This window comes from Eschrichtius robustus, chromosome 8, assembly GCF_028021215.1.
Source record: "Eschrichtius robustus isolate mEscRob2 chromosome 8, mEscRob2.pri, whole genome shotgun sequence".
Lineage (NCBI taxonomy): Eukaryota > Metazoa > Chordata > Mammalia > Artiodactyla > Eschrichtiidae > Eschrichtius > Eschrichtius robustus.
Window position 1 is genome coordinate 123,536,706 of NC_090831.1, and position 26,511 is coordinate 123,563,216.

The 26,511-nt window shown below is 49.2% G+C and overlaps 1 protein-coding gene and 1 non-coding gene across 4 annotated transcripts; one reads left to right on the forward strand and one right to left on the reverse strand.

Moving 5' to 3' along the window:
* Window positions 1-719: 719 nt before the first annotated feature.
* On the reverse strand, window positions 720-17,905 carry ZNF746 (zinc finger protein 746). 3 transcript variants are annotated; one of them, XM_068549635.1, is made up of 7 exons: window positions 17,803-17,905; window positions 14,554-14,853; window positions 14,348-14,429; window positions 13,229-13,342; window positions 5,141-5,332; window positions 4,519-4,644; window positions 720-3,362 (listed from the first exon to the last, which is right to left on the reverse strand). In XM_068549635.1, the coding sequence occupies exons 1-7, from the start codon at window positions 17,824-17,826 to the stop codon at window positions 2,311-2,313; spliced, it is 1,890 nt and encodes a 629-aa protein (XP_068405736.1). In that variant the 5' UTR covers window positions 17,827-17,905; the 3' UTR covers window positions 720-2,310. The 3 variants fall into 3 exon arrangements, with proteins under 3 accessions (XP_068405736.1, XP_068405735.1, XP_068405737.1); XM_068549634.1 differs by having other exon boundaries at window positions 720-3,365; XM_068549636.1 differs by lacking the exon at window positions 17,803-17,905 and adding an exon at window positions 17,244-17,638 and having other exon boundaries at window positions 720-3,365.
* A 7,995-nt stretch (window positions 17,906-25,900) lies between these two features.
* Window positions 25,901-25,972, forward strand: TRNAC-GCA (transfer RNA cysteine (anticodon GCA)). Its single transcript has one exon. It is a non-coding gene; the product is annotated as a tRNA-Cys (tRNA).
* The last annotated feature ends 539 nt before the right edge of the window (window positions 25,973-26,511 follow it).

The following is a 26,511-nucleotide window of genomic DNA, read 5'->3' on the forward strand; positions in this document are numbered from 1 at the left end:
AGGTCAGTGCTGCTGAGAAGGAATGAGACGCCATGGCCTGTTCCCGCCATCTCACGATGGGCCTGGATGAGAGCCGCTCCCCTTCCTTCTCCGCGTCCCACTCCCACGCCTTCCGTGGCAAATTCGAGTGGATTTCTTAATTTTACATTTTCATTTTCTTAAAAAGACAACGATCAAAACAAAAGAGACTGAAAACAAAACATGAGATAGCATGTTAACAAGTGTTAACTCTAGTTGGTGGGAATATGGGTGTCAGCTGGCCTGGCTCAAATGCCATTGGAGGGACTTCACTCCAAGACCAGGGTTACAGCCACTGCAGGCATCCCGGATCCTTTCTTGGCCTCTGCCCAGCCAAGAAAAGATGCAAAGAGAAAACATCCAGCTTCAGTTTTTCTTTGATACCCTGCAATTTTTTCTTCCTATCTTCATGTACATGATCTCATATTAAACTAAATGACAAAAACCATGACTATATTCTGAAGCGAGGTGACTGGATGTGGTTTTATTTTCCCTCCAGGTGTCGGTTTTATCTCCACAGAGTCAAACTTCTCTGGATTCTCCCATCCCAGCTCTCAGGGACAGTTGCCTCCCTGGGTCCAAGGCCACCCTGAGCAGGAGGAGGGCGCAGAGAAAGCCGACCGCACTGCTGCCTCGGGGGATGCGTGTAGTGGCACCAGCGCCAAAGACGCGGGTCTAAGAACAGAACCCACCAAACCGCCTTGGTGCTGGTTAGGTTTTATTTTAACAGGATGTTTCCTCTTCATTTGTTTCTCAAAATATCAGTTATATCAATATTAGAAGTGTAAACTGGTACAAAATATACAGTACATAGAAACAATCTTCTTAACTAGTCTATTGCCTAATAAAAGTACGCACAAGGGAGCTGAATGAACAGAAGCGATGGTCTCCCCCCTCGGGAAACAAGTTCCCCAGAGGACAAGGAACCAGCATCTGCTTCAACAAAACGGGAATGGATTCTCGTGTGGCAGGGACAGCATTGGGGTGGAATCAAGAAACCTTGGCCCATTTCTAATTCCACCTTCAAGATGTCAGCCAGGGAACGAGCAAGCCCTGCCCCTGGCCCAGCCCCTCAGCCCCGACCCCTCCCGGGGGAGAGCGCCCACTGGCCACCAAGGCCGCCACTTGGCTAAAGCTTGACGCGTGATGATTTTGCTCAGGCAGATGTGGGGCAAATCTTTTAAGAGGGCAAAATGAAAAGCTCTCCTCCCCCAAACTGACGCTCCAGAAGGACGAGCCAAGTCTGTCCTGAGCCTCTTCCCAACTGTCTGCACTCATCGTGCACACGGGGTGCGAGGCTGAGATGGGTCCCATCGGAGTAGCTTATTGCCTCATCTCTCACAGGAAAGGATGCTCGTCCGGCGTGCTTCACTAGGGCACGGTAACCATCAAATGAGGTTCCGTGCGAAAGCGTCTGGACAGCGAGAAGACACACCACACCAAGAGAAAAGGAAACGAGCATCTGGCTGGAGCAGAGGACAGCCCCTCCCCTGGAGGGGTCGGCAGGCAAGGCTCTGTTCCCGGCTCTGCTTCCGCTGCCCCTGTCTCACGTCTGCAAGCCTAACGGTGCTTCCGGACAACTCTCCTTTACGAGGCCCAGGAGCCACGTACCGGGGCGGGGTGGGGGGAGCGGCATGGGGCCTGCGCAGGGCCGGCACTTGTGCAGAGCCTTTGCAGATGAGAGGCCGGTGCTGAGAGACGCCGGGCTGCCCCTGCTCAGGCCTCCTGCCCGCGAGTGGAGACTGGGCTTCCACGGCGCCCGGCTGGCCTTACTTCCCAGCCCGGCCCTGGGCAGAGCCGGGTCTCCGCTCCCCTGGGGCTGTGTGCAGAGACCGGCCCATCCCTCGGGGTCACTGAGGGCAGGGAGGTCCAGGTCCCTCCTCACCCGCGTCCCCAGCCAGCCAAGCTTCCGTCACACCCTCTGTCAGACTTGGTAAGGACACAGCCCACAACACACACACGCACTCCAGAAACCAAAGGTACACTATAAAGTTTAAACTGGTGCTACTACTATTTTCCGGTTTTTTCTTCAAGAATTAAAAAAAAACAAAAGTTTCGTAATTAAATTACTTAAACTTCTATGCTGCTCAGTTTCACAATCAGAGAATTCTACTTTGTTTAGAGGTGGAAGCTGCACTGTCTGATAGTTTCTCCTGCTCCAGTGATCGGTTCAGCAACTGGGAATCTGGTTCTCCCCCAGGCTCCGTTCCGCCTCGAAGCTTTACGCACCACCCCGCTGTCTGGAGAAGCGCCTCTTTACACTTGGGCCTGCGGGGGTCACCCGCGGGGGCCTCACAGGTCCCCGCCGTCGGTGGGTCCCAGGACACTCAGGCCACAAGTCCAGTCGGTCACGAGGTCCGTGGAGGCCAAGGGTCCTTTGGAGGCGGGGCTCTTGAAGGGGTCGGGGGGCGCGGCAGGCAGCGGCGGCAGGGGCTGGCCGCGGGCCGGCTTGGCGCCCGCCGCGTGGTTGCGCTGGTGCTTGCGGAGGTGGTCCTTGCGGATGAAGCTCTTGCCGCACACGGTGCAGGTGAAGGGCCGCACGCCCGTGTGCGTGCGGTAGTGGTCGATGAGCTTGGAGCGCTCGGTGAAGCGCTTCTCGCACTCGGTGCACGGGAAGGGCCGCTCGCCCGTGTGCAGCATGCGGTGCCGGATGAGGTGCGCCGGCCGCGTGAAGCAGCGGCCGCACTCGCCGCACCGCAGGCCGCTGCCGTCCCGCGCGCCGCCCGCCGCCCCCGGCGCCCCGTCGGGCGGACCCCCGCAGCTGCGCTGGTGCGCGCTCAGGCTGACCTGCAGCTGGAAGCTCTTCCCGCACGCGGCGCACGTGAACGGCCGCCCCCCCGGGGGGGCCGCCGGGTGTTTCTTCAGGCCCGGCTTGTGGCCGAAGCCTTTGGTCCGGCCGGGGTACTTGCAGGGGTCGCTGAAGGGTCTCGGGGCCTGGCCGGGGTCCAGCACGGCCTCTCCGTTGTCAGACGTGGAGTAGGGCAGACCCTCAGGCCCGGTCCTCGGGTTCAGGCCCGCGGGAGGCTTACACCTGAAATTCCAGCCCCACCGGACCCCCCCAAAGAGCCAGTCCCCTGGAGGGGTCTCGTCCTGGGTCACCGCGGGGCTGGGCTCGCCCAGCTCGCGATCGGGCCGGGCGGGCTCTCTCAGCCCCAGCACGGCGTCCTGGCTGGGGAAGGAGCTGCCCTGGCTCTCCCAGGCTCCTTCCTGGACAGGACTAGGGAAGAACCTTGTGGCTTGGCCTGGTCCGAACAGGGTTGCGTGGGCTTCTAGGTCAGTAGGATGCACTGGTGTGGCCACTACCTCCTCTTCCTGGACTTCGGTTTTTATCACAATCTTTACATCTGCTGAGAAAGACAGAAAGACCAGGTATCATTCTGTCCCCTCCCCGCTTAGAAAGGGAAGATCTTCCATCAGGACATTTGGCCCAACTATGGCCACTCTGAGCCCTAGTCTCGAAGCCTCTGGATCCAACCAGTTCAGCAGAGATGCCCCAGGTGGTCAGGAGGCTGCCTCAAACCGTGGGTGAGGACATCGTGTTCCAGACCTTCACCACAGGTAAAGCAACCAACCTATCTGCTCCCCTTGTTCTAGAACCTTCCCCACAGGAGAGCAACCATTGCATCTGCTCACCGCGTTCCATTTTCACTTTGGCTCTTAAGACTAATCGTGAAGTTATGCTAAGGAAGGAGCTCTGACCACTGGTGGCAATGCACCCGAGGGGCAGGAGCACAGAGCTGGGCTCAGGTGGATCTGAGACTGGAACGTGGCTCCCCGCAGAGCAGCGGTGACCTCAGGCAAGCTCCTGTGTGAATACCGTTTCACAGGGTTGCATGAAGTTTAAACCACACAGCACATGTGAAAGCACTTAGCATGCTGTTTTGCATGCAGCAAGCATTCAGTAAATGTAGCCAGCTAGCTAACGATAAAAGTATTAGTGTAGTAGTAAAAATGTGTTTGATTTTACGTAAATGTACTTGAATTTCATACCCTAGAGTTTTATATCAGGGATCTAGGCTTTTAGCACAGTTTTGCAGTGCCAAAATATGACAGAAATTATTACTTAAAGTAACAGATAACTGGCTTTCAAAACAGAAGTAGAAAACTAATACATAAATGTGGCAGTTCCTCCCAATTCAGGCCTGTGGACACCTGTCTTTGGTAGTGCTGATATCTAAGAAGCGGTTCTAGTTGGGTTTGGGTTTTTCCAGGTCAGAGAGGAGCCAGGGTTGCTGAGTCTGGGCAAGAGGTACATCCTCTTAAGGGTTCAGCTTGTCAAGATTGACTGCTTAACACAAGAAAGGAACTGTGGGAAAATGGGCCGTCTCAAGAAAGACTGTTCAAGCCTAAGAATCTAGAAGGAGAAAAAGGGGACAGACTGTACAGAGTGTTCACATCACCGGCACCTAAATGCCTGCTGGCTGGACCATCCGGGGCCACGGCTGAGGCAGCCTCCGGGGCAGACATGAGCCCTTCCAGTTCTCCCTCCGCACCCCGTACCTTCCGTGGAGGCGGCCGTGCTGAGCTTCAGCGACCCGTCCGAGCAGGCGGAGGAGGGGTGGTGGGGAGGGAGATCCGCCTGCCAGGAGGTGGGCGGGATAGTGGTTGAGAAGTTGGAGTGGACGCCTGCAGTGAAGACAGAGCAGAGCCGGTGGGTTAGGGAAAGAAGCGGGCAGACCCCGTGGGAGAGGCGGAGCAGCTGCCCCGAGACCCCACCGGTGACTCTCCTGCCCGAGCGCAACGACCCCACCTCTCCTGAACCAGTTTGCTTCTGTCCCCTTCTCTGAGGCACCAGGAAGCTCAGACGTCACACTCTTGTCATACAGCCCCTCTTTAATAGGAGGCAGCTGGTGATTTAAATGTCCAGTGCTGGGGCAGGAAGACCAGGAGGGGGCTGGCAGGAGTGAGGCAGAGGAATACCAGGACAAGAGCATCATGGAACCCAGAGGGACCAGCAAGATGTCCTTCGGGGCAACCCCTGCCATAAGGTGGGAAATCTTCTAAACTAGTCAGGCCAGAGCCCACAGCCCCCCGCAATGCTTGCAGGAACTCCTTCTCCCAGGTCCTGCCCTCAGTCCCTGCATCTGGTTCGTGCCGTCTGCTCCCAGCCTCAGCCACTCACCAGAGGCAGCGTCGGTAGAGACGTCTCCTGCTCCGGAGTCCAGCTGGCTGAGGCCCCACGGCTCCTCCCCGATGTCTGGCTGTCCGGCTGCCCACGCCTCCACGCCTAGAGTCTGCTGCTCCTGGAGCTGGAGCTCACCTTCTTGCTTGATCTGCATTAAGAGGTCGGGGGCAGGAACGGGGGGCCCTGAGCCTGAGAAAAAGAGAGTGCGTGAGTGACAGCATCAGGGGCCCTGGGGGGGACACACGTCCAGCCAAGGAAAGGCACACGGGGCCTTGCAAAGGTCAAACAGCAAAAGAGCCTGGTGGAAAGGGAAGGCAAGAGCTCAAACAGGGACTGCGGGGCCTTCCAGGCAAAGCATGTGGCCACATGGTATTGAGCACACGGGTCAGGCAGGGAGAAGTGAGGAATACAAAACGCATTCTCAGGGCTGGATCTCTGGTCCATGGGCAAGACTGTGCTGCCCTAGGGAGGTCCTGCTCTCACTTTAAACACAGAAATGCTAGATAAAATCTACCCCCGTCCCCAAAACCTTACCCCTACACATGTATTTACGTGAGCACAAAAGAAAGATTCCAGATATAAGAATCAAAGAAAAAACACAAGGTCAAATCAAGAGTTTGAGCAGGAGCCAAGGAGAGTTGTTGAAACAGGATGCAGGCCTTAGGGGCTGGGCTTGGATGTCCAAGTGAGGTGAGAGCAGAGCTGAGCTGCCTGCATCAGCCGGGAGCCGTGAGGCTCTGTCCCATCAGGTGGATGGGGACTAAAACTCCGTCCACCTAGGGGCACAATAAGGAAGCTGCGTCTTGTCCAGGGCCGTGGATGGAAAAGCCACCCATAATAAATGAGATTCCCGTGTCCACACGAACTTCATACTAACCACGTGGTGCAGCTGAGAAAAGCTGAGAAATTCACAGAAAAATTGGCTGAGAACCACGGCAACCCAGGAGGCCCCCGAACAGAGGCAAGTGCAAACCTGCCCATAGGGGCACACCCACAAGGCAGGCCTTAAGGGGCCCCTACTAAAAGGCTAAACTTACAAACCAGAAGAGGAGCCAAATGCCATGAGAGCCATGGCAGAACTCACTCCCACAAACTACAGAAGAAGAATAGGCTGAAGGATACAGTAGCATAAGTATGTTTAAAATATTCAAAGAAATAAAGGAAGGAACAGAATCTGTAAGGCAAGAACAGGAAATTATTTTTAAAAAGGCAGATGTGAAAGAGAACCAAATAGACATTCTAGAAATGACAAAAGCAGTCATGGAAATAAAAAATACAGTGGCTGGCTTAACAACAGAATGAACACAGTTGCAGAGAAAATTAGTGACTTAGAAGATGGATCTGGGGAAACAATCCAGAGTACAACACTGAGAGATAAAGAAATGAAAATATGAAAGAGAAGTTGAGACACGGAGGATTAAACGAGAAGTTGCAACGTATGCTGGCAGAAATCCCAGAAGGAGGGAATAAGAAATGGATACATGGCAACAGGTAAAGAAATAATGGCTGAGAATTTTCCAAAATTGAAGGCATGGTGAGCCCATGGCTTGAAGGAAAACACCACTTCCTAAGTAGGAAATAAAAAAGAATATAAACCTAGACAATATTCATGTGAAATGGAACAGCAAAGACAAAGAAAATCTTAAAAGGCACCAGAGAGAAAAGAATGACATTCAGACTGAAAGCAGATTTCTATCAGCAAGTACGATGTCAGAAGATAATATTTTCAAAATGCTGAGGGAAAATAGCTGTCAAAATGAGGCTAGTATAATTCTCATTGCACAAACTAGAGAACAGTATATGAAAAAATTTATAAAATGATCATTTATGAACAGGTATGCAAAGATTCTAAATGAAAGAAATACAAATCAAATCCAGTAATATGTTTTCAAAAAAGAAAAAGAGACAATACATTATGAACAAACTGGGTTTATCCTGAGAACTCAAGGATAAGCTACCCCTGGACAATACAGTAACACAACTCACAAACAGATTAATGGAGAAAACAATAGTCATCTCAACAGACATAGAAGCAGCATTCAACTCTTCTATTTCTGGCATATGGCTGGCTAGCTGTGCAGAGAAACTCCTCTCGATATGGAGTATCTAAAAATGATGGGTAAAGTATAAAAACACAAACATTTTTAAGCATGGATGACCTCTAAGAAAGCCTAAGTCAACCATGGTAAACTGTAGGGCATCTCCCACTCCCCTACTGCTGGGCTACAATGGACTGTGCACACCTGGGGCAGACAGATGTGAGAAGCCTAGTGCTTAAGCAGGGTGGAAGGTTGGGCTGGAGACCCCTCACCACCACCACACACAAACCTGGGACCAAAGAGCAATGTTCCCAGTGCACTAAACATAAAACAAAGGTGAAAACCTGCCCTGTGAAAGGCAACTGCCCATTCTGGCCTTTGATCTTAGCTGAGTGGGGAGAACAGTCTCCCCTGGGAGTTGACACCCACCCCCCCCAGGCTGGTGCTCCAAACTAATTAAAAATAATAACAGTTTAAGGAGGAAAAAATCTAAATGAGTAATTCTCAAGGGAGGAGTGGGAAAAAGAAAAAAGAAATACAGAAAAGGCAGGGCTAAGGTCTCGCAGCACAATTTAAGACGGTGGCTAAGAATCCAAACACCCTAGTGGCCACGGTCAATGTCAATGATCTAGACCAGCGCTGTGCAACAGAGATCAAGGTGGGCCACATATCTAATTTTAGGTTTGATAGTAGCTACCTTAGAAAAGTAAAAAGAAACAGGTGAAATAATTTTAGCAATTTTTTTTTAAACCCAATATATCCAAATATATCCAAACTATTCACTTAGACATATACGTATTTCATCCTTTTAAGTGCTCAATAGTCACATGTGGCTGGTGCCTACTGTTCTGGACATTTCACACGTAAGGACGAGCAGACTAAAAACAAGTAAGAAACTCAGCTATGTGCTGTTTATAGGAGACACACCTGAAACAGAAGGATGCAAAAGCAGTGTGAGACAATAAAAGATATACTAAGTCAAATAAACAATTAAAAACAAAAAGATGTGGTTATACCATATCAGATGAAATAGACTTAAAAAGAAAAATATCCATAGAAATAAAAAAGAATCACTGCACAATGGTAAATTGACCAGAAAGATAAAATAATTCTATGATTTAAATCGAATAACATAGCTTCAAAATAATAAAGCAAAACTGACAGAACTCCAGGAGAAATGAACAAATCCACCTCCTCTGTGGGGAAATGACATACCATTTTCCATAACTGGTAAACCAAGCCAACCAAAGATTATAGGATCTGAACAACACTATTAACAAACTGACCAAATGGACATAAGCATAACTTAAAGACAAGGAAAACACAAGATTCTCAAGCCATACAAAACATTAAGAAAAAATGAATACTCTCTAGGCCATAAAACAAACTTCAATAAATTTTAAAAGATTAGTATTTTACACATCTATTTTCTAACTATAACACCATTAAGTTAGAAATCAATAACAGATATCCTCAAACTCCCCATATATACTAAAATTAAAAAAATATATATATATATATATGCTTTCTAAATAATCCAAGGCTCTAAGGACAAATCACAATGAAAATGGAAGCTATTTGGAACCCAATGCTAATGAAAAAATTATCAAAATGTGTGTCTGCATCTACATGGTACTTAGAAGGAAGTTTGTAGCCTCATATGTTTATATTAAAAAAGAGGAAACCGGTTGAAAATTAATAGGTCAAGCAGTCAATGCAAGATGTTAGAAAGTAATAACAATAAAATAAAAGCAACAAAAATAAAAAGAAAGGAAATACTATGAGAGTGTAAATTAATAAAAGAAGAAACAAAGAACACAGAGAAGCAAAAGTTGGTTCTTTGGAAAGGATATTAACCAATACATCTCTAGCAAGATTACCAAGAGAAAAGGAGAAAGCACCAATAACCAACATGAAGAATGAAAAAGGGGCATAATTACAGATGTAGCTGAGATTAAAAAATAGAATATTATGAATGTTATTCCAAGAAATTTGAAACCTCTGGGGAAATGAACAAATTCCTTAGAAAAACTAGAACTTGCCAAAACTGAATAAAGAAGGTCCTATAACTATTAAAGAACTTAAATCAGTTGACAAAAATCTCCCCCACGAAGAAAAACATTCAAAGAATAGGTAATTCCAATATTACACAAACTCTCTGAGCAAATAAAAACAGAGGGAATACATCATAACATATCTTTAATATCAAAACCAGCCACAGACAGTCTGAGAAAGGAAAAGTATAGGCCAGTCTCACTCATGAACAAAGATTCAAAAATCCTAAACAAAATAATTAGCATATTAAGGCCAGCAATGTATGTAAAGGATCATGACTAAGTTAGGTTTTTTTCCCAAAATTGCAAGGTTGGTTCAACATGAGAAAATGACATAATTTACCATACCAGCAGGTTAAAGAAGAAAAATCATATAATCCTCTCAATAGATACCAAAATAGCATTCCAAAAAAATTCAACAGCGATTCCTGTTAGAAACATCTAGTCAACCAGACATGTACAAAACTCTTTTAACCTGATAAACAGCACTGACCAAAAAACTTTTAACAAATATTAGACTCAATGTGAAAAGTTAAAAAGTATCTTCTTTAACATCATGAACCAATAAGATGACCTGTTGTCATCACTTCTATTTAAGGATTTTCTGGGAGTTCTCAGCCAGCACAATAAAACAAGAGAAAACCAAATCATAAAGATTTGAAACGAAACAAAAAATTCTTATTACTCATAGGGGATATGATTATCTTTTCAGAAAACCCGAGACTCATCAGACAATTATTGCAAAAGTTATTGGTACTAATGAGAATTTTGGCAAGGTTCCTAGATAGATATATCGATAAATAAAAGACAACTGCATTTTTGTCTACTCTTAGGGTTTTAAGGGAGCCTGGCAATTACCATTTTTCTTCCCTGTCATGGATCTTAACAATTAGAGAAATAAAACAAAAGAGGAAGGCTGGTGAGGGTAAACTCTTTTTATTACTGATAAATGAGGATGCATTTTATGCAAGGGGGGTCCTCAGCACTGACCCTGGATCAGGAAGTCACCTTGGACCATGGTGAAGGAGGCTCTCCCCAGCAGAGCAGCAGAGACTGTCTGTCCCTGGTGGCAGCCAGCTGCCCAAGGGAAGAAGGTTGGACAAGGACTGTGCTTGTCCAATCCTTGCTCCCAAACTCCCCGATGAGGTGCATCCCTGGTGGCACCCCTGGTGGGGTGCCTAACTGGGTGAGAGAGAATGGGATGTTACATAACTGAGCCCCTGTCACAGGAGAAAAAGCACCAGGAAAGGGTGCTCCCTGCCCCCAAGACCCCAGCACACAGCAGCAACAAACAGAAAAAGGCACCACTGACAACAGCGATGTAAAAAATGCAAAGGACGGAGGAATATAGCTAACAAAAAAATGTACAAGGCCTTGTTTGAAGAAAGTTATAAAACTTCACTGAGACGTTACAGATGAGAGAAATGGAGTGACTTAACGATATTCACCCTTAGTACAGTAGGGGGTCAATTCTCTCCAAAATGATTAATAGAATCAATGCAATTCCAACCACAATCCCAACTGGATTTTTCATGGAATTTGATAAGGGAATTAGAGAGTTTACCTGAAAGAGCAAAGGAAAAGAAGACCCAGAGTACCAGTGAGAAAGTAGTAGGGTCCCAACCTCCCATGGCCATAAAAGTCTGTTCCAGATGGATTAAGAACTTGAACGTGAAAGGCAACAGTTTAGAAAAAATATAAGATGATGTACTACGACCTTGAGGTAGGGGGAAATTTCTTAATTAAGACATAAAAAGGACAAACCATAAAGGTAAAAGATTAGTCCAAGTAAGTTAAAATTAAAAGCATCTGTTCTTTAAAGCATACCGTAAGTGGAGAAGATTTACACATACTCACACAAAAAAACTGATATTCAGAATAGAAGAGAACTCTTACAAATCAATATGTAAAGGGAAAACAAAAGAAAGATGGACAGAAGGCATAAACAGGCATTTTATAGGAGAGGAAAGACAAGTGGCCCATAAACGTAGGCTCTAACATTCAATCTCATTAATTAGGAAAATGCACATTTTAAACTATAAATTTTAAACCATTTCACTCCCACCAGATGGGCAGAAATTAAAATGTGAGGCATTTCCAGGGCTGGTGAGGACGGGGTACAGTGGGGACCCTGGCGCTGCTGGTGGGTGCTGACTGGCACCACCACTTCAGAGCACACTGAGACGTTACCAGGAAAAGCTGAGCATGCACCTTCCTATGACCCAGCAGTTTCACACCCGGGCTCCTGCGTTCTGGGCCTGCAGCTGGAGGACGGAGGGCTCCCACTGCAGTGGGGAAGCCTGTGGAAGGAGCAGGTTCTGACGGGCAGATGAGGAGCTCGGGGAGGCACGTGCTCTAAACGGGCCGTCCGGCAGCTGTCCACGTGCAGACAGACCAGGCGGCGGGCGTGCAGGATTCGGGGCAGAGGTCCCGGTGGGAGTACCCACCGGGAGGACGGAGTGTGGGCACAGAGAGAGGAGGCGGAGGGCTGAGGGCACCCCAATGCTTAAAGATCAGAAAGGGCGGCAGGAAATAGCAAAGGAAAGGTGGGAGGAAAACCAGGAGAGGCTATATTGAGGAGCAACGACACCAGTGACACCAGCGCCCTCCAGGCAGGGAAAGAGGGTGAGGAAAGGGGAGGAAGCAGGTCTCCGCTGGGCAAGAATGGGTGGACAGCTGGGGAGGAGCCTGAGGATTGGCGGGCTTGCCGAGCACCCACTTCCCCAAGCACAGCTGGGAGGATTTAGGGGTTGAAGAGAAGTGGGAGAGGAGGTCTGACGAGCGGCTGTACGAAGCCCAGAGCGGGGGAGGGTGAGCCGGGGGTCCCGGCTTCTTGGACCGAGGTGGGCAGGGATGAAGGCCACCCAGGGTTCCCGCTGACGGGCTCAAGGCCGAGAGGGGAGCTCTGAGAGCCGGAGGGGAGGGCTGGGCAGGGACTCGCCAGAAGCCACCACATTTCCAGGCCCCTATTCACTCTCATTATCGTGTATATTTATTACATCCAGGGAGGCCTCCACATGGATAGAATAAATACAATAAAACAAACCTACGAGGAACCTCCCACCCGAGGTAAGCAGCTGGCAGCCCCACGTGTCATAACTATCTTTTCCATCCAGACAGCACTCTGCTCTAGTCAATTTCCAGCTTTCAGCACTGTCCCTGTTGACCTGAACTGGTGACTGATTTCTGAACACGGCCTGCCCCGGGTAAGGGAAAATCTAACTGCAATGACACAGCAAACACGGAAGACACATTTTGTGAATCACCAATTAAACATATAAGACTTTTTAGTAACCTCGGTGTTCAGACGGAAGGGAAGCCCCAAGGCAGGGGGTGCAGACAAGGAGTCTTGGGAGGAGGTGGGCTTGAGCCTGCAGGGGCGGGGTCTCCCTGGTAAGTGACAGACCGTCGCTGACCCCCAGCCCAGCAAGGTCTTCCCGTCAGCCATTTGGCTTTTCTCATGTGTCTACCTGTCCTTTCCTTAACTTTCAAAGGTGCTGACTGGCCCAGGAAAACCTGAGACCGTAGTATCGGGTATCCAGATTCACCTTAAATAAATCAGTGACTCTAACCGTGTTGAAACGTGGCTAATGGGTTAATGTTCTGCGATTACTAATGGTTTTAAGTGAAATTTGGTTCTCGGGTGGAGGCAAGGCTGACTCTTTGTAAAGCTGTGAATGAATTAAATTTTGTCTTTATTATCTTCTACCTTCCTGTCTGTGTCCCCCTCCTTCTTTCCCTAATGCTGAGCCACTGACACCATCTCTTTCCTAAAAGACTAGGTTTGCTGCCTGTTTCCACACTGGGAAGTATTCCTGGAGTGTTAGCTGAACAGGCTATAGGTCATAATTCACCTATAAGAAAACTCAGGTTTAAAACATTGATGTTTTTCCTTGGCTCTCCCTGGAAGGAAGGTCACACCCTCCCTGGCCCTTTACTTTTGTTTCCATCTGATTGCCTGCTATCTCCCTAGCCTTCCCCCAACCCCTCACCTGGACTCGGGTCCACAGGAACATCTGGAACCTTGGGGCCAGCGCGACGCCAGCTGCACGGCTCCTTCCCCTGTTCAATCTGGGAGAGGACCTCGGGCTTGGAGATGGCATAGTCTGGGGAAAGACAGAAGGGTTAGCTTTTGCCATGTTCCATTCAGAGCTGGGGACAGGCAGCCTGGGAAACCAAGATGGCCTAGAAACTACATTTCTTGATTGGTAAAGGGCGGTGGTTCCCAACCCGTAGGCAGTTTTGCCTCCTAGGGGACATTTGTCAAAGTCTGAGACATTTTTGGTTGTCACGACTGGGGGCTGGGGGAGAGGTGCCACTGGCATCTGCTGGGAACAGGCCAGGGACACTGCCGAACATCCTACGAGGCACAGGATGGCCCCCAAAACAAAGCCTCATCTGGCCCAAGATGGAGTGCTGAGCTGAAGACACTCTGGTATAGGGTCTCGAGGTTAAGAAGCCGTACGTTCCTGCAAACTGAAATAGAACCTCACACCCGCACCTGCTCCCAGCCTCATAACCATGCCTTTTTGCCTTCAGACCTGGGGTCACACAGATACCATCCCAAGAGGTAATAAGCCCAGAAGAAACAGTCCAGGCCTTCTTGGGGGTACTGCATGAAGGGAGCGACAGCAGGCCCAGGGTCTGGGGAAGCCTCCAGGTGTGAAGGCAGCGCTGGCTGGGAGAAGCATGGTCTGCCCACGTTCTCCGCCGACCCAGAGGAGCGACTCGGTCAAGGCCTCACGTCTCAGCAAGAGAAGGCGAGAGAAAAAGTCCTTCTCAAACCTGGGTTCATCATACTGGATCTGAGAGCGGTAGGAGCCTTCTCCACTCCAGGTCTCAGCAGGAGAACAGAAGCGGCTGTGCTCTGAGCCTGGTTAGGAGGGGGGCCACCATGCCTCCCGGTCTGGCACCCCGCGAACTTCACCAAGTAGAAGGCAGCTTTTGATTCAGTCACCCAGGGCTCATCTTTAGGAAGGGGAGGCGATAACCGTGCCCAGTCAAGGTTCCCAGTGATTTACGTATCCTCGGGACAAAAGCCACCAGAAGGAAGAGAGAAGCTGAGGTCTCCCCAAAGCACACGTAACCAAGGAACGAGTCTCACGCCTTACCCAGGGAGACCAGCGTCTCGTAGTTGCCCCGCATCACGTGCTTGTACAGCTCCTTCTGCCACTCATCCAGCTTGCCCCACTCCTGCTCAGAGAAATACACGGCCACATCATCGAAGGTCACGGGCACCCGGAACCACAGCGTCACGCATGCTCACCCGCACGCTGACGGGCATGGGCTGTCCCACCCCCTGGCGCCCAGGGCTTACCTTGGGGGCCTCACCCTTGCTGCCCGGGGGCAGCCGCAGGATCCAGAAGTTCCTGTTCCTCAGAAGGTTCTCCACGTTCTCCAGCCGCCTCTGCAGCAGCCCGTACTCCTGCAGCAGGGTCCCCAGCACGGCCCACTTGCCCTCCAGCTGGTTCCCCAACTCCACGGCCGTCTTCTCACAGTCGGCCAGCTTCTTCTCGGCCATCCCGGTTCGACCTTCTAGGGAAAGCAAGCGGGCAGCCTGCGATTCGATCTTCCTCTCCATGGCCTGAATTGTAGCTGCCATTGTCCACGGAGAAATCTTTCAGAAACAGAGAGGAGACCCAGCATCAATCATCCCGCCCGCCGCGTTCCTTGAGCCCCTCTCTCCGAGGCATCAGGGAGCTGAGTGGGGAGCGCACGTGTGGGAAGTGGGGGTGTCCTGTGCCACACGCCAGATCTCGGCCTGGCGGTCAGCTCCTCTGGGCGGGTGCCCTCCCTCCAGGCCTCTGCAGCACTCCTTGCAGACCCCCATCAGGGCACTCGCCGCCCTATACAGTAACCTCCCGCATCCGCCTCTGCGAGCTCTCTGAAGGCACTGCTGCATCTTTTCACAGCACAGTGAGGGGACTGTGCTAGGCGCTCGGTGCAATTTTGCTAAATCAACAGTGACTTCGCACTGCTGGGGTGTTTTAATGGAGAAATAGTAAACTGCAGATTTACTAGAGCCCCGCCAGCACCTCCCATCATAATTGCACAGGATCTGTCTACTGATGATGACCTAGCAAAAAAAACAGCTGGTTCACTGAAACGACACAAACACAAGCGCTGCTCAACCGCTTTATTAAAAAGCAACTCGTGTCTCTTTAATAAACATGCAAATCTGATGACTAATTCCTTTCCACCCCAGGACAATCTAATTTTGTCCAATTACCAGCCCCCTCAAACTAAAAATCACCATTACTGCAAATCTCCCCCAGCCAAGAGTTAAGAGTTTTTGACAAAACACGAGCCCCTGCCCTTGTGAGACTGACTTTTTCTCTCACTGTTCCCACCCTTCCCAAGGGGCGAATTATGGTCTCAGACATTTTTGTCGCTGCCCCAGGATCAGTGACACACCTTACAGACTGGTGAGGAAGGTAAGACATATGCCATAAGGTTAGACTTCTATATGTGCTGCAACCATCATAAACCGGCATTCCCCTGACTTGCCTGTCGCTGGACAGTTCACATCGTGGCTTAGATGACCGGCAGCTGGGGACACTGAGGCAAGGGCACATTTTGCTTTGGGTGGGGCTCGACCACTAGACCCCCCCCCAACCCACATCTGAAGGTGGGACCCATGGGTCAGAGAGGAAGTCCTGATATTTATACCTTCTGGCAGCACCTGAGGATCAATGGTACCTTACGGCATTCTGAAAATTATTCCTAAACAAATGTTTGGTGACTATTTGCAAAATTAAAAAGTGACTGGTAGGAACCAGTGCGGATTCATTTAGAGAAAGTCACTGAGAACTAGAACATGGGTGGATGCCTCAGAAAATAGTGACAGGAGAGTTTGAGCAGAAGCTGAAAAAACTGTCAAGGACAGAGCATCAGGGATTTTGTGGTTGTTTGGAAGGCAGCTGGATCAGATGACCTCTGACCTGAAGAAGGTAGGGCTTTAGCTGGGCCTCAAAGGATGCGGAGGAGCTGGATTGGCACAGAAACAACTGGATGTGGGACTCTTGCTCAAGAGGTAGGTGGTTCTGCTCTGAGGCTGCAAAGACTGCACTGGGCTGGCACCTTGGGCTGGCGCAGCCCTGCCCCTGGGCGTGAGGCCACGTTTCTTCCCTTCCCCTCACTCCTCCTCTCTTGATCAATCCCTGACATACGACCCCAGCCTCTAAACGTTTGCTTCAGAAGTGTCCTTTCACTTTATCGCCCAGCTCCCCATCCCCAGAAATCCCACTCAGCCTCCAAGAGCATCTGACTGCCATTATTATAATCTTTGTGTTGCAGGAAAAGGGCATCTGCATAAACTCCGACCTTATAAATAAGGCACACGCAGTTTTCTTACATTTTAACGGGGCCAGGGAGCCTCACGTGAGGCCTTCACACTATTTGGTGAGAGGTGGCGACTGTTTCTACTCAAGCCCAGCTCCTCACTGAATGTTGGTTGGACAAGATGGGGCTGGCCTCAGACTCCTGCCAGGGAAGCGTAAACTCTTCGCTTGAGAACAGCGGATGGGAAGAGAACTCCAAATCCTTCAATGGCTCCCCACCCATATGATGAAGTCCAGGCAGGCATTCAAACCCCTTCCAACTCTCCCTGCAGCCTCCTCTCCCCGTGCCTCCCTACCAAAACCATCTTTTCCAGGCAAACGACTTCTGTCTCCTCCTTGACCATGCCCGGCACTGCCTGCCAGTCTGTGTCCAAGCCTCCTCCCTACCTGAAAAGCTCCACGGGTTCAGCTCAGCCCGGTGAAATCCTAGCCTTCCCAAAAAGCCCAGCTCAAATCACAGCAGCACGGGCCAGGAAGGTGCACGCACCTCTTTCTGCTTTGCTTTACCATCACCAGTGTACCTGTCTGCTTCCCCCAAAGCACCAGTGTGTCCCAGCACACAGAGCGACCCTGTCTTTCCACACCTTTTCTAGCCGTGCGATCCTGGGCAAGTTAACTTCTCTAGGCCTCGGGTTTTTCTCTTTTATGACAGAGAATCAGAGCCTACCCCCTAGGTTTGCTGTGAGGACAAAATCACGCCTAACAGGGCTGGTGCCGTGCCTGCGTCCCTCTAGGAACCGGAGCAGCTGTCTTCCGCCCCGACCCCGAGCGAGCCGGGCACGCAGAGGGGCCTCGGTGCCAGCGGAATCGCCGCCGCTCGGGACGCCTCCCAGGTGCCACCAGGCCGCTGGGGGGAGCTGGGGGGAAGGGAACGCAAGGCTGAGCGGTGGGCAGAGAAAGGAGACGCGGGGTGGGGGGCGCGGAGACGAGGGGGCCAGCGGATGGGGCGGGGGCAGGAAGCCCCGGAGGGCAGCAGGAACTCGGCGTGGGGCGGCCTCTGGTGCGCGGACGGCCGGTCCCGCCCTGCTCAGGCTCGGTCCGGAACGGGGGGCCTGGCCGGCGGGTGCCTAGGCCCCGGCGGACCCCGCGTCCCGCTCGCCGGAGCCCCAGGCCCGGCGGCCCGGCCCGGCCCCCGGAGTCCCTCCCTAGGGCCTGCGGCGCCGTGTGCTGGGCCCGGGCCGCCCCGGCCCCGAGTCCGCACGTCCGTGCGCGCGGGCCGCCCTTACCGGAGCCGCGGCCGCCTCGGCCATGGCCCTGCGCTGTCCGGCTCGGCCCGGAGGAAGTCGCCGCCGCCGCCGCCGCCGCGCGGCCCCACGCGAGCCGGCCCCCGGCCTCTCCGCAGGCGGCGCCCGCCCGGCCCTGCCGTCCCCGCCCGCGTCGCCGCGCTCCTCGCTGGCCGGCCCGCGCCGCTCCGCCCGCAGACGCGCCGCCGCCGTCAGCGCCCGGCCGGTCCACACTGCATCCTGGGAGCCGGCGCAGGCCCGTGAGGCTTCCTGGAGGCAGCGCGGCCGCACAGCCCCACCTGCAGCCCGGAGAGGCGAACGGCAGGCGCGGCGCCCGCCCCGCCCCGCCCAGCCCCGCCCGGCGGCCCTTTGCCGCTGTGCCACCCGCCTGCCCGCCGAGCCCCGGACACTGCCCGGCCCGCCGGCCTCCCGACCCACCGAACCCCCGACCCGCCGACTCGCCGACCCACCCTGCCGCTGACCTGCCAACCCCCCGGCCCCTGATCCACCGGCCCGCCGATCCCCCTGGCCCCTTGATCTTACCGACCCACTGGCCTGCCACTCCGCCGACACCCCGATCCCCCGAGTCCCCGACCCCTAGGCCCACCGAACACGGCCGGGTGCGCGCTGAGTCGCCGCCCGGACTCAGCGCCAGACCTGCCGCCGGCCGCGAGAGCCTCGGGCTTTGGTCCCCCGCGCCCCGAGGGACTCGATAACCAAAAAGGATCTCCCCGCTCCAGGGGGCAGCCGGGCCGCCCCCGGTGACCACGGCGACGGCGGCCGCCCCCCCACCAATGCGAACCCCAGGAGACCAGCGCCTTCTCCCCTGGGGCGCCCGCCACGTCGCCTCTGCTGCTTTAGGTCCTGCGGGGAGATCTGGGCTTCTTGTGTGTTTACTTACTTGGACAGCTGTACCTCATGTCTACCTTTGATTTGAAAGGGAAAAAATTCTTCCAACAATAGGAATATAGCTCACTAAATCCCTGTAGGCAGCCACTTAGAACTTTCTATAAAGTGTGGGTTAGCTATAAAAAATATTTTTAATGGGATGGATAACGGAACACAATACCATCACCTAAAATTATTTTGGTGAAGAAATTTGTATGGGAAGATGTTCATGATATTTGTCCAGTCTGTCCAGAATGATTATATTATTATATATATGATTATATATATATTGTATATATAATATATATAAAATGATTATAAAATGATTACATATATTATCATTGGGAGGTTTGGAAGCATATAGTCAAGTAGTTTTCTTTAACAGTGAGAACACAAGCCATTTTTATACATTTTCTAACTTAATTTTTTAAAATTTCGTAATAACAACAGTAATATTTTATAATATTTTGTAATAACAAGAATAGTAATTTTAAAACAAGGAGAGAAAAATAAATTTATCAGTCGGAAAACTTAAGGGGCGAACCGGGGCCGGCGGATGGAAGGGGCCTTTGAATGGCGCCCCCATGTGGCCGTGAAGATGCATTTCCTTTGAGAATTTCCTCTAAGTGGGACTCTGCTGAAGAGGGACCTGCGCACCACGTGCTCTGTACTCTGCTGGGCTTCGGGTCTGGCCGCCGGGGTCTTAAGGTGCCCTTTGTTTTCGCTTCATCAGCCTGGGCTGAACGTACAGCAAGGGGGTCATCCCGGATGCGTTCTTTGGGTATGAAAGTGGACTCTCCCCAGGCATGGCGGTGGGGCGACACTGTACTCACACGGTTGACAGAGGTCTGTTCCGAGTGCCTGATTTTCTTTTTCTCACTGATGCTAGCCCAGCTGTTTTACTCGTGTCCCCTCCGCCCCACCCCCAGCTCTCCGGGATTGCCTCTCAAATGTGGGGTTGAGGGTAGGGGATAGGGATTTCCCGATCGGAGCCCCTGCACCCTTTTGCCTTTTGGAGGAAATTCCTGAGCACGCAAAGTCGACCCTTTCACTACAGGAGAATGTTCTGGAATCTGCCCCGAGGTCCTTTACCTCCCCCCCGCCCACCAGCTCTTCTTCCACGTGATCTCTCCTTCCCAAATAATACATCCCCTCTACCAAGGGTGGACCCCTGTTTTGTGGGCCTGAAGCTTGTATAATTTGGGGCATATTGAGAAAAAAACCTTCACAAAATTACAATTTTTAAAAAGTCGGTACAGAGCTGGTACAAGGGATGCTCTCTGAAACTCTTATCTAAGTTAGTTTTTACAATGATGGTCATAAAATGAAGATTTTTATATTTCTATCCTTTTTACATTTATTGGTTGATTTGTTGGTAAAGATTTTGTAAAGCTTTCCTTTCTCTACCTAAAAATTTTTTTTAAAAAACCTACTAACATGGATTCATGGATTCTCTAATTTAATGAGCTATAACACATTCCTCCATTTGTTTTGATGCTCAAATTGTCCCAAATTTAGCTAGCGGTGAGCCTCTTCAAGCTGGCCCTGTGTTCTGTTGACATGTTCCCATCAGTTTTTGAGCACGTTCCTACTTCCTGTCACAAAATGTTCCATGGTTCACATTTTAGGTTTCTTACCCAGCTGTGGAATCAGCCAAATCTCCAAGTTTCTGGTTCTTTTTTTTTTTCTTCTTAATTTCTTAATTTATTTGTGGCTGCGTTGGGTCTTCGTTGCTGCACGCAGGCTTTCTCTAGTTGCTGCGAGCGGGGGCTACTCTTCATTGCGGTGCGCAAGCTTCTCACTGCGGTGGCTTCTCTTATTGCGGAGCATGGGCTCTAGGCACGCGGGCATCAGAAGCTGTGGCACGCGGGCTCAGGAGTTGTGGCGCTCAGGCTTTGTTGCTCCACAGCATGTGGGATCTTCCCGGACCAGGGCTCGAACCCGTGTCCCTTGCATTGGCAGGAGGATTCTCAACCACTGCACCACCTGGGAAGTCCCTCTGGTTCTTTTAAATGGTGTTTAATAACCACGATATGGGCATTAGGAGTGCTCATTGCAACTGAGGTGTTGTTTCTAGCACCTTTTCAGAGGGCAGAGTTAGAAAATGTACGTGTGTACTTGTGTGTGTGTGTGTGTGTGCGCTGTGTGCTTGTGTATTCACACAGCTACTTATGATTCCAGTCCAACTCCACAGTTCTTCCTTGCCTATCTTCATTCCATATTTATACCTCCTGTCTCCCACTATTAGAACTCTGGTTCCCCCAAATATCAATATATTTACTCAGTTTCTCAAAAACGTAAGTTTTGTGGGGGACTTCCCTGGTGGTCCAGTGCATAAGGCTCCATACTCCCAATGTAGGGGGACCGGGATTCATCCCTGGTCAGGGAACTAGATCCCGCATGCGTGCTGCAACTAAGAGTTCGCATGCTGCAACTATGAGCCCGCATGCCGCAACTAAAGATCCTGCATGCTGCAACGAAGATCCCATGTGCTGTAACTAAAACCCGAGGCAGCCAAAATAAATAAATAAATATTAAAAACAAAACCATAGGTTTTGTAAATTACACCAAAACAACTTCCTAGGTAAAGTTCAGTATCTATTTTTCCCCTTAGAATATATACCACTGAGGCTGTTTTCTTCTTTGTGGTCATGTTACCGATGTGATATAACATTAGGTTTTTGGGTTTTGTTTATATTTATTTTCAGCTTCATCTCTTCATACTTGAGTTATTTTTTGGAAATGTAAAACAGTAAAACAATTCCAAAGTCAAGGCTATATAAAATTGTACACTCAGGGAAGACCAATTCTCTACTCCATCCCTTATATCTCATTTCCATCCACCTCTGAATAATGTTCTATTTCTTGATCTGGGTGTGAGATTACACAGGTATATTATTTTTTATTATTCATAAGGCTGAATGATTCATGCAGTTTCATACATGCATGAAAAAGTGAAAAAAAAAAACCCAGTGAGATGAGCCAGTCAGTATTCATCAGAGAAGAAGAATCACTGTAAGTATTACGGAACAATGGAATTATTATGGAAATAAGACCTTACACAATTATATCATGAGCTGGGAGAAGTAACAGTCCAGAAGGGGGAGTTGGAGGATCAAAGAACAGTCATCTTATGAGCCTCCCTAAAGCAAGGCAAGGTGGAAAGTCGGAGGTGAAGAGGGATCTGGGAAGCCAAGCATATCCCACCCCTGGAGGGGAACAGTGAAGGGGCTGGTGAAAAAGTTGATAGGAAATCAATACTTCTGCATAGTTACTACTTCTGTAGGTCCTCAGCTAAGTATCTGGTGGTAGCACTGGGGCTCCTGTTGATGGACACGCAGTTGGGAAGAGAAGCTGGACACGACGGGGGTGGTTGCAGATAGGCTGGAATCTGTTGGTGTCTGTGTCTGGCTGTCACACACCCAACTGCAACAACTTTCAGAGAGCAGTGCCTGCTGCTTCACTTCCACCTCCCAAATATCACGCGAATTCTCATTTTGGCCAACTCTAACTCAAACCTCTACGAGGAAATGATTCTGGGAAAGTAGTTCCAGCTATCCCAAGCATAGGTGAAGGTGTTCAATATCATTAGTCCTCAGAGAAATGCAAATTAAAACCACAATGAGATTAAAACCACCTCATACAATTGCACACCCCTTCGAAGATCTAAAACTAAAAAGACTGACCCTACCAAGTGTTGACAAGGACATGGAGCAACTGCCGATGGGAATACACTCTTGGTTGAATGTAAAATGTTACAATCACTTTGATCCAGCTGTTCTACTTGCAGATATTTACCCAAGAGAAGTGAAAGCATGTATCCAAAGATTTGTATATGAATGTCATAGCAGCTTGATTTGTCATAGCCAAATACTGGAAATAACACAAATGACAATTAACAGGTGAGCGGTGAGTGGGTAAACAAAACTTAATATATATATACCCATACTGTAGAATACTACTGAGCACTAAAAAGGAGTGAACTATTGATACATGCAACAACATGGGCAAATCTGAAAACAGTTATATTGAGTGAAAGAAGCAAGACAAAAAGAGTGCATGTTGTATAATTCCACTTTCATAACCTACTAGAAAATGCAAGGTAATCTATAATAATGGAAAGCAGATCAGAACTTGCTTTGTTCTGCTTGCTCCTGTCAGTGTAGCCCTAGCCATGTCCCTCCACACTGGCAGCATTGGTTTTCATTCTCAGCTTTCATTTGGCACTCCTAGGACCAGCCTTACTGTCAGTGCTCTGTCTCTGGGAGACCAGCCTTCTGAGATCCTGAGGTACCAGCACCAGCTGGGCAGCGCCGCATCCTCACAAGTCTGAGTCCCAACTCTTCAGAGCCCCTCCTTCCAGCTTCTGCATTCTGATAACTGCAACCTCTTTCCTTTTTCTGTCAGCACAAGGAGTGAGAGCTGCTTCCTGGAGTTATTACCTCTGCATTACCTTGCAGTTCTCTCTCTGCTGTTTTATCTCCTTAGCACCTATTTAACCAATTCCCTGTATTAAATTCTCTCTGTTGAACTGCCTAGTGTACTTTCTATTTTCTGACAATATCTTGACTGACACATGATTGACACATCTCTTTTTCTGATCTATGACTCATCTTTTCACTTTCTGTCTGGAGACTTTTAGTACACAAAAGCTCTTAATTTCAATGAACTAGAATATATCAGTCCTTTTCTTTATGGTATTTATGTGTGTCATGATTAAGAAATCCTTCTCCTACTCCAAAGTCATAAAGGTTTTCTCTTATATTTTCTTTTAAAAGTTTGAAGATTTGTCTTTTATATTTAAGTCTTGAATCCTCCTGGAATTTATTTTGTGTATGGATATCCAATTGTCTTAGCACCATTTATCAGAAAGTCCACCCCCTTCCCCTCTGCACTACGATGCCACCTCTCTCATATATCAGTTTTTCTCTATAGATAGGTCCATTTCTGGGATCTATATTCTGCTTTATTGTTATTTGTCTATCCTTGTGCCAACACTACACTGTCTTACAGCTTTAAACTGTAATAACTCTTCATATCTGATAGGACTAATTGCCTTGTCCAGCTCTCATTCTTCAGGAAAACACTAGCTATTCCCAGCTCTTTCTTTTCCCACATAACTTTTAACATCAGTGTGTCAAAGACTATAAAAATCATAACCGGGATTTTGACTGCAATTACGTTAAACCTATAGGCTAATTTGGGAAGCATTAACATCTTTACAAAATTGTTATTTTGTCCTACCCCAAAACAGAGCATATCTCTTCATTTAGGTCCCCTTCAATGTCTTTCAGTGAAGCCTTAAAATATTTTAAATAAAGGTTCTGTACAGCTTATATTTATTCCTAGGGATCCTGCATTTTTGATACTATTTTTAGTGACATATTTTAAAAGATTTTATTTCTAACTCTTCATTATTATGTATAGGAGTTGATTTTTAATAACTTTATCTTGCAATGTGTTAAACTTGATAGTTCATCTAATTTGTAGATTACTTTGTGTTTTCTATCAAGATAATCATACTATCTATGAACAATGGGTGTTTTGTTCCTCCTGTTCCACTTTTTTAAAATCTTAATACATTGCCTCTGGTTTTAGGTACAATGTTAAATAGAAACAATGCTAACAGACATCTTTGCCTTGTTTCCAGTTCTCAAGAGAAGCCTTATGATGTTGACCACTGGGTGTGACGATTGGTGGAGGTGTGTTTATTTGTTTTAGAGACGCCCTGCTGGATATTTTTTGAGTCCTTTTTTTTTTTTTTTCTAAAGATGTAATTAATTAATTAATTTATTTATTTATTGGCCCTGCCACACCGCTTGCAGGATCTTAGTTCCCCGACTGGGGATTGAACCCGGGCCCGGGCAGTGAAAGCGCTGAGTCCTAACCACTGGGCTGCCAAGGATTTCCTGAGTCCTTCTTTTTTAACAAGAGAAATTTTTATACGGGTATTCTTCTAAGTCTTTCCATGTTTTTAAACTTTTCAGTAAGAGAGGGGAACATTTCTAAGGGAGCCAGAAGACTGATGAGGGAGAATAGCTGGTGAACGAGTGTCATGAACTGTGAACTGGCTTATCTCTGGCAAGAAGGAGTCGAACCCAAACGCAGGGGAATGTATTTGCACACGTTTGGAGAAACAGACGTGAAAATACCAGAAGTGTTCATTTGGCTGGTGGTATCTGAGATATTTTGCATTTATTCCATACTTAGATACCTTTGCTAATTTTGCTATCTTTACTTCCATCCAACAAATATTTATTGCATACCTACTTTCATGCTCAGTGTTGTGTTAGTCACTGTAGAAAAATAGAGAGATTACCTTTTTACTTTGCAACAATGTAAGTAACATGTCACTAAATTAAATTGATGGATGATGTGGGGGGATATTTCCCTTGTCCGGGGTTTCCTTTGCAAACCCCTGTACATTCCCAACGTTGGTCTCCTGGACACAGATATAACAGGCACTTTCACCACCTTTGGGCAGTTGTCTTTACTCTACACTTTTGAGGTCTACATGGCCTTTAGATCTCCGGGTGGCGTTGGCCAGGGGCTAGGTTCACTCCTCAGGAGCGCGGTGCTATGCCTCAGGCCAGGGGTTCATCCAGCAGAGGCATCCCTGGTCCTGATTCTCAGGGAAGTCCCTGCTGCTCCAGCTGTGCTGACCTTCTGGATTGAGGCCCCTTGGGACAGCTGGACCGGCTTCCCGGGCCCCAGGATGGGGGTTGTGGCCTCTTCGGCAAAAAATTCAAGTAATTTGTCTGGATTCAGTCAAGACCCTGCCAAAAGCCAAGAAGTAGCTGTGATGAGAGGAAAGAAGAGCAGAGAGGATGAGTCGGGCAACGGAGCCCCCAGTCCATCCCGCAGGACAGCGGTGAGGGTGGAGAAGAGAGTGCTGCAGGCAAGTTGAAAGCAGATGGAGCTTGCTGAGGGAGGAAGGAAGCAGGGGTGGTCCGGCTCTTAGAAACCAGCAGGTGCCTTCCAAGTGGTACCAAGAAAAATGAGACTGCAAGATTGTGAGCAGAGAAGGTTTCTGGGGGCCAAAATTGGGAGGGGGATCTATGGGGAAGAAGAGGGCTAGAAAGTTAGCTTTCTGTAAAGCAAAATTTCCCTATCTCCCGAACTTTCTGAGAATCAATAGAAATTTCAGTCCACAGTGGGTGTGAGCATTTCAACACAGGTGAAAGGGTATTTATTAGATACTCCTAACAAGCAGGGGGGTATAGCTCAGTAGTAGAGCATTTGACTGCAGATCAAGAGGTCCCTGGTTCAAATCCAGGTGTCCCCTGAAATAAGCTTTGTTTTAGTACCTACACCAAATGGCACCTTCAGGTGGGCTCTTCTTACTCGGCAGATTGAGGGGTGCAATAATTGGTAAAGGAGGTGGGGGGGCGGGTAGGAAGGAAGCTTGTCTAGCTCATCTCCTGGGCGGGGGCAATGGAAAGTCCTAGAACCAGAAATGTGGTTCTAGCCAAGATCATGCGGACTCAAGGCTCACCCGAGCATTGTGGGAATGTAAACATACACTTTCCCTGGGCCCCCTCTCCAGAGATTCAGATTTTGTTAGGCCTGCAAAGTTTTGCTTTTCAACAGCACCCTTCCTTCCTTTCATCCACTCATATCACAGAAGCATTAGATGATTTTCTCCGGTGCCACATTTAGCACCTGCTGTTCTGGAGCGTTCTAAAAGCCCTTCTAGGACACAACATCAGTGGCTTTAGGTGACTTGCCACGAATCGGGGGGAGGAGAAGCTGCAGGGCTGCCAGGTGGTAGGGGGTCCAGGCTTGGGGGAAAGAGAAGGTGAGAGGGAATGGGTTTAGTTTGCA

What these genes read in the sequence shown, in the direction of transcription:
- ZNF746 (XM_068549634.1), bottom strand. Translation starts at nt 17,826, where the DNA reads ATGGCCGAGGCGGCCGCGGCTCCG. An exon ending in CCGAGGCGGCCGCGGCTCCG is followed by an intron (nt 14,854 to 17,802) that starts GTAAGGGCGGCC and finishes TGTTTCTGAAAG; the next exon opens with ATTTCTCCGTGGACAATGGC. An exon ending in CGAGACGCTGGTCTCCCTGG is followed by an intron (nt 13,343 to 14,347) that starts GTAAGGCGTGAG and finishes GTCTTTCCCCAG; the next exon opens with ACTATGCCATCTCCAAGCCC.